At 42.4% G+C, this 10,214-nt stretch overlaps 1 protein-coding gene across 4 annotated transcripts in view; it reads left to right on the top strand.

Annotated features, from left to right (window-relative positions):
* The first annotated feature begins 225 nt into the window (after nt 1-225).
* The window catches only part of CETN3 (centrin 3), a 15,973-nt gene continuing 5,984 nt past the window's right edge, over nt 226-10,214 (top strand). The window contains exons 1-5 of one of the 4 annotated variants that reach the window (XM_080574231.1): nt 236-355; nt 2,456-2,627; nt 3,771-3,906; nt 5,574-5,688; nt 8,772-8,963. In XM_080574231.1, coding sequence (XP_080430357.1) covers nt 2,536-2,627; nt 3,771-3,906; nt 5,574-5,688; nt 8,772-8,963 — 535 coding nt within the window. In that variant the 5' untranslated portion in view covers nt 236-355; nt 2,456-2,535. Of the gene's footprint in view, nt 356-2,235; nt 2,271-2,455; nt 2,871-3,770; nt 3,907-5,573; nt 5,689-8,771; nt 8,964-10,214 lie in introns of those variants that run through there. The other 3 variants (XM_080574234.1, XM_080574233.1, XM_080574232.1) reach the window with 3 other exon arrangements.

The raw sequence follows: 10,214 nt of genomic DNA, 5'->3' as shown, positions 1-10,214 counted from the left end.
GGCTGTTATGCTTGGAGTTAAGTGTCAAACCAGACTTTATATATATGGATTAATATATTTTTAGGAGGCCAAATCGAGACGATTCTAAGCTTAGGAAGCCGTAACGGCTAAACAAAACACCTCCCCACGCACGCTGCGTCCACAAACACACACCCTAAGCGCAGGCGCACAAGATGGCGGCCCCCAACCTGGGCCATAACACCTCCCCCCCCACACGCCGGGCCCGCCCTCTCGCTGCTGAGTGACAGCCCGACGGCCCATCAGCGAGCCGAGGGGGGCGGGCCGAGCGGCGGCCGGCAGCCAGTCAGGCGGCGCGGCGCGGCGGCGGCGGCGGCAGCATGAGCTTGTCCGTGAGGTGGGGGCGGCAGGGCGGAGGAGGGGGGTGGTCGCGGCCGGGCGGCGGGGGGCTGCGTGCGGCGAGGGGCGGCCGGTGCGGGGCTGTGGTTGTCACCCGTGGGGAAAACGGGGCGCTGAAGCCTCGCTCACCTCCGTGGTGAGGCTGCGGGTTGTCTCCAGGGTGCCCGCTGCACTCGTCTCCAGGGCGCCTCGCGCCTCGGGCGGCGGTAGTGGGAGGGTGGCACCAAAATGGTGGGGTTGGGGCGATGCGGTGTCCCCTGAAGAAGCGCTCTTTGTGCGGTTATTAAGCACCTGAGCAGACAGGAGGGTCCTTTTTGCACAGGAGTTCAGTGATAATCCACTTTCAGGCTTACAAATATGCCTGCTTTCCCTGTGCAGCCAACCAAGGGCCATTGGGGCTGCTCAAAGCTGTGCTAATCCAGAGCCTGTCTGCTGTCCTCCAAGGCTCCTTGCTCCTGGAGGCGCTTATGCTGTGCCAGGTTCACCTTGTGCAGCATGCATCCTTGTCCACTTTGGGAATTTCTGTGGTACAGCCTCAGCTGTGCTTGAAGCCTAAATCGCAGCTGTGCATTTAATCGCTGGATTTGATTGAAGTTAGATAGTCCTTTTTTTCAGTAAAAGGGAAGTAAAAGCGGCTAGCTGCAGGATTTGGAAAATAAATACCCCTGAAAAGCAATGTTCCGTTCGTACATCAGTTACCTTCAAGCACCTTACGTTATGTGGCGCTGCATGCATTTTTTCTCTGTTGCAGATGAACATATAATAGGTTTCTTCCCGAAAGCATGTAGAATTACACAATAACCAGATGGGAAAGGGCTTCTGGGTGCCATCTAGTCCAGCTTTCTGCTCAGAGTATGATCCATCTCAAAGCTACAGGAGGTTGCCGAGGTTCTTTCCAGCTGGGTTTTGAATGTTTCTAGCAGTGGAGGTTGTTCAGTTTGCCATTGCGGCTCTTCCTGTACATAAATGTGAGAGTTTTCCTGTGGATCCACTGGCAGCTTCACCTGTTGCAGTTTGTAGTTGTCTCTTGTTCTTTTGATGTGTACCTCTGAGGGGAGCCTGTCTCTGTCTTCTCTATCTAATCCTCTAGACAGTGAAGGACCGTAGTGAGTTTATGTGGCAAGGTTTTGGCAATGGGGGCTGGCCTCTGTGGGAAGAGCCCAGCAGCTGCCCCATGTTAGATAACGGCCAGTTTCAGCAGGCTCCAAAGGAACCCACCGCTGGCCAGAGCTGAGCCAGTAACTGATGTTTTTTGTGCCTCTGTGAGAGTAGATTTAAGAAAGGAAACAAAAACTGCTGGTCAGCAGCAGCAGGGAGAGTGAGAAGTGAGACCATGCCCTGCAGCCCCCAGGTGAGTGCCGCAGGAGGTGCTCCAGGCAGGCGGCAGCAGTTCCCCTGCGGCCTGTGGAGAGGCCCCTGGTGCAGCAGGCTGTCCCCCTGCAGCCCACGGGGCCCACACGGAGCAGATCTCCACGCTGCAGCCCGTGGAGGAGCCCCCGGTGGAGCAGGTGGATGTGGCCTGGAGGAGGCTGCGGCCCATGGAGAGCCCCCGCAGGAGCAGGCCCCGGGCCGGAGCTGCAGCCCGTGGAGAGGAGCCCACGCAGGAGCAGGGGGTCTGGGGGGAGCTGCCGCCCGTGGGGGACCCGTGCTGGAGCAGTTTGCTCCTGGGGGATGGATGGACCCCGTGGGACGGAGCCGTGTGGGAGCAGTTCCTGAAGAGCTGCTGCCTGTGGGCAGCCCCCCAGGCTCAGTTCGGGAAGGACGGCATCCCGTGGGAGGGACCCCGCGTGGAGCAGGGGCAGAGAGGGACCGTGAAGGAGCGGCGGAGACGAAGCGTCAGGGACTGACCGCAGCCCCCAGTCCCTGTTCCCCTGCGCTGCTCAGGGAGAAGAGATGGAAGAGAGTAGAGGGGGGTGAGGTTTTTTAGTTTGTTTTTTGTTTTTTACTTCTCTAACTTGTTAGTAATAGGCAATATATTGTATTACTCTCTGTATGCTGAGTCTGTTTTACCTGTGATGATAACTGTTGGGTGATCTTCCTGTCTTTATCTCAACTCCTGAGCCCTTTGCATTGTATTTTCTCCCCCTCATGCTTTCAGGAGGGGGACTGAGAGAGCAGTAGCGGTTGTGTTGGAGCTCAGCTGCCCAGCTGTGTAAAACCACCACAAGGACAACACAAATGCCATGTCTGTGGCCCGTCCCCACCTGGTCCTTCTGCCCCCGTCACTTGGGTCAGAACAAACTCGGCTCCTTCAGCTTCTCCTGTATCAGGTGCTGCGGCCACCTAGGCGTTGATCACGGTCTGCCTTAGAGTACAGAAAACGGATAAAGCCTCTGCTGTACTGGGGCACCCCCAGCTGGATGCAGTACTTCAAGTGTGGCCTTGTGATTGCGGAGTGGAGGGAATTATCACTGCAGTTAGCCGAGTTTATTGACAGGATGATTTCCTGCTGAGCTTTGTGCATACCTGATGCTTCCAAGAGTGTGCTTTCAGCCTTCTGAGAGTTCTAGCAGGTATCACCTTTTACCTCGATCGAGTGCACAACTTCTCTTAGACTTCTTGCTCTGAGGCGGACATCTTCCAAGCAATCACTCTGTATTAAGCATTCAGTCTCTGATTTAAATAAAGCACAGTTAGAGCAAAAATGATACACCGCTACTTGATCTGAGTAGCCTTTACCTGTGTCATCTGCATTTTTTCCCTGTTTTCCCCGTGACTTTTTTTCTATCTGTCTCTGTTACCTGAATATTTAATCTTATTTCTAGGCTAGCAAAGGAAAAAAAGATTTGTCTTTGATTAATATTTGCTGATTTGGGGGACTCGAGCCTTTTATATGCAACAGAAGCAGATCAAAAATGTTTTCAGATTAGTGTGTCTATGATAATAAAGGATTTAAAAAAAAGAAATCCCTAAGTGTCAAGTATCTGTGGAATGCTTCTGGCAAAAAAAAAAAGCCGAAGATTTGTGGCACACAACACCCACTGTAGCAGCTGGATGTCCAAGTTAAATGTTAAAGCTGTAGCTGCATCTGTGACTCAAAACTCTTTTAGGCAGCTTAGAAATAAGGTGTTTTCAGGAGTTGTGTCATCTCAGCTGCTAATCTAGTTTGTAACGTCGAGCATTCTTTTCAACAGGTAGTTTTCCTTACGCTTTTTGATGGTTTGTTATTGATCAACTCACCTCTGCTGATTTTGTTTCGGATGGGGGAGTAGAGGTGCTATTCAGCATGCACAATGGGCTTGTCTGTTTTGGGTGTTATTTTATATTGGGAGGAGGCAAGCTGGAGAGATGTTGGATGGGGACGGTAGTGATCTGTGCAATTATGGTGAGTTTCTTATTGGTGGAAAACATTATCTATAGTGGTATTGTCCCAGCAGTAATCACTTACATTGAATTTCTCTCTTCTTGTATAGGAATGAGCTTTCAGTGGACAAAATGAAAAAGAAGAAGAGAAGAGAACTGACTGAGGAACAGAAACAAGAAATTAAAGATGCCTTTGAGTTGTTTGATACAGACAAGGATAGAGCAATAAATTACCACGAATTGAAGGTATTTTTTTTTCGTTTAATTAATTTTAGGACAGGCAATATATATCTCCTTCTAAGTGAGTTTTTATGATGGCAGCTGCATCTTTAAAAATGCTCCATGTGTCACATCTCCTGCCAGGCTGAAGGAGTGGAGATATTCGAAAAAGAAATTGCAAATATTGCATTGATTGCACTGATGTAAGATTGAGCTTTTGTCCTCTCATTGTACGCAGTGTAGTAATGGAATTGCTCTGGCATTCTGCATAACAGAGATCTGAATGCTCCCCAGGTGCAGCTTGTGCAGACTAGTAAGTGGGAAAACAGCTCTTGAAAAGCTGTTTTGTAGTGCCTTTTAGAGGCACTAGATAATGTAATGCTTGGTGTTGTGAAAATCCACAGGTTTAAAAAAACTGAGCTAAAAGATGTAAGTCAGGTTTATAAAGTTGCTGACCAGAAACCAGAGCTTACCCACTTTGCATTTTTCAGCAGGGAGCCTATGGTCTGTAGGAATGAGGTGTGCTTTTTGCGGTGCTTACGGGGCTCTGTAGTTTTACTTCCCAGTGGAGGCCTCTCCTGTTACTAGCTATCAGCAAATGGAGGTTGGGATGGCAGTCCTTGTTCCTAGTGAGTCCTCTTGTCTCAGGAAGCATTGCATTAGTTTATTAAAGGCTCTTTAAGCCCTTTATGAATTGCTATTCTAATTATACTGGCTTGGGGAGGCCAGTGTTCCTGTCATCGGTAGAGTAAGATTATTTGGGGAAGAAATGCCTAATCCAACCTGCTTGTTCCACAGTCTTGCTTTATCAAGTAACTCAAGAAAGGAGTAAAAATATTTTCTATTTTACCTTTATTTCAGAGTTTGGGTATTTTGTCTCTGCTGAAAGCTATAAGTAGGGTACTACTAGGGACTGTTGGTACAGTTTGTCCTGTTAGTGTGCTTTGCATTCCCAGCTGTCTGACTGGAAATACGTTTATTAGCTGTCCAATTAAATATGGTGCCCCTGAATTTAATGCTGTTGAACAGAAATATATAGAGTAAAGAAATATCTCCTCCTCTACAAAGTCAGCATGTAGCATAGGTTTTGAAAGGCTATATTGAATAGGATTGTGGCTTTCTATTTCTGGTTTAGTGTGTGTTCATATGTTTGAATGCAGTCAGGGCAGTGTGTGCTGAGAATTGCCATCTCTGTTGAAATGTGGAAACTAAGCATGTATCCCTAACCTAGTGGAAAAATAAGTATTGGTTTGTGTGGTTATAGTTACATAAGTATCAGTGGAAAAGTGGTAAATTGAGTCTCTTGTAGGATGACTTGTAAACTTAGACATGTTCAGTAATTTAAAGAATGTTTTTCAATTTAATCTTGGAAGAAGGGACAGTGCTTGAAACTTATTTGAAAGTCAGGATAGAAGTCTGCTTTTCCTAAAAAGCATTTTATACATTCTACAATATTCTTGAAAATGCAAAGGCTGTTTTTTCCACTTACAACCTGATGTTCTATTTGCTAATGCTAATTTCAGGTGATATTTTTATACAAAGCATTTTTTGCTTTTATTTTATTTATTATTGTTGCTGTCCCACTGATATGCATAATCACTCCTGGGCAATAAGGTGCTTATTAAAAATAAGAAACTTTTAAAATCTGTAGTTTAATATTCATATTTGGTTGCACTTCCATTTTCTTCCAAAAGGTGGCAATGAGAGCCTTGGGTTTTGATGTGAAAAAAGCTGATGTACTGAAAATACTTAAAGATTATGATCGAGAAGCAACAGGCAGGATCACTTTTGAAGATTTTAATGAAGTTGGTATGTATTTGATTTTATACCTTTAGAAGACTACCTTCAGAGAAACTTAGCCTACAGTAGTGACTGGAGTTTGGGCAGAGTACTTTGTGTGCGTTTTCAGTTACTGGTTCTACTGGGAAATAGAGGAGGGAGATTTAATTTCATATTTTTATTCAGAAACATGAATAGTGAAGGAAAGTAATTCTTTGTATATTGAGTAGTCGGTTGATAAATGGAGATGAATACATTTTACAGCAGTGTAAAAGGAAACTGGCTATACATATTCCTTATCTGTATAAAAATGCTACAAAGGAATAGCCCCTAACTTGAGAGGTAGATGTTTTTGTGTTTATTGATTTTTGTCAGACTCTCCTTCCTGCTCGGAAAAAGTAGTTGGCACTGGTTTTCATGGGAAGGAGTGCACACAGAGACAAACTGTAAACTGAATACAGATTTCATATATAACAAAGATAAGAGAAATTGAAGCAGATGCTAAGTATTGTACATCAAGGATTTTCAGCTGCCGATAAAAACAGTGAATTTCATTAGGCTGCTTCTTTCATCTGAAGAGTGTGTGTTTTGCATAGTTTTACATACTTTGTATATGGAGTGATCTGCAGAATTAAAAAAATGAGGGATTACACTTCCTTAAGGATTTTTTGATTGTTAGACATAATTTGTACTTTTGTATACAATTCGTATTTACCAAAAATATAAACTGGAATCCCTTCATATATATGTTACAGCTTTATATCTCTATTTCATGATTCCACTCCATGTGTTCAGGGTATTAAATTTACATAAGGTTTCTGAAAAAAAAAAAAAAACACCATTGTAGTGTATTAGCTTTTGGCTACAAATAACAATCTGCTTGGTAATGGTGAAACAATTATTGTTGTAAATGTGGCAATCTTTAGAGATTTTACAGGTTAGGATTGGAGAAAATGTGTTGTTAATGACATGTAATATTTTTCCTTAGTCATATTCCAAGTTAGAGCAAATTCTGAGTCAAAAGGAAATTGAAGTCTATGGTGGAATAAAATTGATCAGTCCTTATTAAAAAAATAATAAAAAAAAGATTTAATATTAGGTCCTAATGTTCAGTTCTGTCACAGCCAGGACCAATACAAGGTAGGCAGTCAAAAAGTGCTGTGAGAAGCTAGGAAAAGTCCTGCAGAAAGCACAACATGCACCAGGAAGGCAATTGCACCAATCCGAAAACTTGAATCTGATTTGAGTGCAGTTATAACATGATATGTCCTTGTCACAGAGTTGAACTTGATACCAGCTGTAGCAGAAAGATCAGGGGGTTAGAGAAAATAGGTTATAGAAACTATTATTCTGAAGAGCTGGCTGAATGTAGTTTTTAAAAAAAATGTTGAGCCATCAGTTTTGCATAATTATAATCTGTCTTTTAAATGTTGGAACTGACCATCTGAAATGTATAAAGATACAATTGTATTTTGTCTTGTTCTGTACAGACATTTGACCTATGATATTTAGAGACATAGTGTTTTATTGTTCTTCAGCTAGTGTTGCAGTTGCCGTTCTGCCAGAAAAAGTAGAATTTATCAAATGATGTAGTGCTGTTATGCAATGTAGTTTTAGATAAAAATGTTTAAATAAAAATCTGAGAGATTTTTATATGCATTTTAGTATACATTATATAAATAAATACCTAAATGTATAAATATATAGAGATATGAAAATGGGAAAACCTCATTACTATAGCGAGCTTATCTGAGCTTGAATCTAATAGTTTCGTTTCAAGTTCACTGAGCTAGAGGAGGCATTCCATCTGCAAACAGTAGCAGATGCTAAGTGCTTCTCTTTGCACAAATGAGGATGGTGTATCTTTAATGGCTTTGTAAAAGTCTTAGTAAGTCCTGTAGTACAAGACTAGCAGGTACAAAGATGTGAAGGTATTTCAGAAATGTCTGAAATAATTACAAGCAAAATATTTTTGTGAAACAAGCTAGTTTGTCTGTCTTCTCTGTTGCAGAAGCTAACAAATGGATTTGATAAAAGGAATAACCAAGACTGGTGAATTCTTTCAAAATTAACATCTTGCAGCTCATAGCTGTGTCCTCTCCATAATCCTTGGGCTCTGGTTTTGTTGTTGGTGTGAGAAACGCTCCGCAGCCAATAGCTTAGGCTCAGGCGAGGATCTCAGTGAAGTAGTAATTTATTCGCGATTGCAATGGCGGGCACCCCACAAGCAGGAGCGCACCTCCTGGTTCCAAAACACAGTTTATGTACTTTTTGATGACAGGACCCTCCCCTGTTTCCCCATTGACTGGGTAATCCAGGTTCGCAATCTATCTGATGCTTCACAGACAATGCCTGGCCTTCAGTTGCCGGCCTGTTAAATTTCAAATTTCTTTTGACTTTTTTACTGTTTGAAGTGGTAATGTTTCTTCACTTATCTGACTTGACTTAACACCGTGATTTTCACCTAATTGTTCTAAGGAGTCTGGTTGTCTGCATTTTGTAAGGTCGCCTGCTAAGTTTTCTTATCACTGCAAGCATATCTCAATACCCCCCATTCCTTACCTTTAAACAATGTAAAACCTGCAAAACCAACATTTTTATTCCCACATTGGGATTGTTTTTTTCTTTTTTGGGGGGCACTTTTGTATCTAAAAGAGAAGTTCCATATGAATGTTATTCATTACTTAGTGTTGTTTCAGTGTTCTCCCCAAGTCAAAACTCTGTCCAGATCATAACATTTAAAATAAACAAATTAAAATATCTGTCTGTCAGAGCTGATGGTTTTTTTTTCTGAAGTGCAAGCTTGGAACAGAGTAGGCACATGTATATTTTCAATTTATATAGGAAAGTCTATTGAAAGCATGAGTGTGTCTAAACTACCATGTAGCTTTCCCCTGTAACTGGTATATGCCAAAGAGAAACTCAACTTGTGAGAAGAGTTGACAAAGGTCAGATAGCTGCCAAGCAATTTATGCATATTGAATTGGCATAGATTAAAAATGGAAGAATAGTTCAAATCTGAAATACACATTCTTCCTATCACCTCAGTCTGTTTGTCATTCTGAATTTACCCTTTAGAATCTTTTCGTCTAATTTCAGTGTCCTTCTTACAGTGACAGACTGGATATTGGACAGAGATCCACAAGAAGAAATACTCAAGGCATTCAAATTGTTCGATGATGATGACTCTGGTAAAATAAGTCTGAGAAACCTGCGTCGGGTTGCTAGAGAACTGGGTGAAAATATGTCTGATGAAGAACTACGGGCTATGATCGAAGAATTTGATAAAGACGGAGATGGAGAAAGTAAGTATTAAGAGTTAAAATCCCATATAGTTCATTCTTAATCTTCTTCCCTTTTTAAATGTAGTATTATCTTGAAAATGCCTGAAATTTTAACATTGTCATCTTTTTTTTTTTAAATAACTCTCAGCTCAAACTTGATTTAGCTTACATATAAGGGAAATAGTTTTTGATACCTACTAGCCCTGGAAATGCGTGGTGGAGTCTAAAAACCAAATTGATTTCTCTTCCTCAAATTCATCACAACTCTTAATCAACCAATGCTTATTAAAAGATTTGTTAAAGTTTAGCTGAAAGTAGAAGTAACTGAATTGGTAGAGTCCCTGTGCTACATTACATTCTTATTTCTGTATGAATCAGTAAAAGGGTTAAAGTGCTAAGAGGACTTCTTTTGATCATCTAGTCCAATATTTCTTAAGTGGTAATGTGTCACTGTTGTGATTTCTGCCTGTTAGTGTAATAATCTGTACCTGACTAATAAATCATGCTGGACTTAACCCTGGGTCCAAGCAGCATCAGCTGGGATGAGTCTCTGATGTGCTTCTGGACTCAGGGGTGCTGAAGAACTCGGTGTGAAAAATGGCTCAGGGCAATCAACCAGGTCTGTACAGAGTGGGCTGCAGAGGTGGTTTATTAGCTGCATAAAGAATGAAATAGCAAATCTAACTTGATGCTATGCTCATTAAATCTTCCTAAGCGCTTCAGCTTAATGTTGGTGTCTTCCCCCGCCTCCTTCCCCTTAACTTAAACCTTTACATTTATACCAGAAACCTTAACACATGGATTTCGGGAGCCACTCACTTCAGACAGTCAACACAGATGCTGCATTTCCAAGAATCACGGAAACCTGCTTCTGAGTTTTTTCTTTCTTTCTTTTCTTTTTTCTTTTTGGTGATTCTCGTCTGAGATTTCAGTAGCAGTTCGTCACCTTTTTCAGAAGCAATAACATTTATATTTGTCAGCAACAACATCTGTTGGATTCAAAACTCCAGTAGTGGGGGAAAGACAGTGCATTGCTGTCAGCCCTGACAGATACTTTTCTCTGTTCTGCTTGTGGTAGAGTGTGGAATAACAACTGCAAGTTTGTCAGCTGCTGACCTGTGCTTGTTTGTAATTACTCAAGTACTGAAACAGTCAGATGGTTTTCTTTCAAGGGGAAAAACAGGCCACTCAAACAAGATCAGTGCTGTGGAAATGCTAACTTTGTGTCATTGTAGTGGTGAAAACAGGGAGCCTGAAGGCAAAGATAGCTAA

Source organism: Anser brachyrhynchus (genome assembly GCF_964034855.1).
Source record: "Anser brachyrhynchus genome assembly, chromosome: Z".
Taxonomy (NCBI): Eukaryota; Metazoa; Chordata; class Aves; order Anseriformes; family Anatidae; genus Anser; species Anser brachyrhynchus.
Note: the sequence above shows the minus strand (reverse complement) of the source record. Positions and strands in the feature narration are given on the sequence as shown.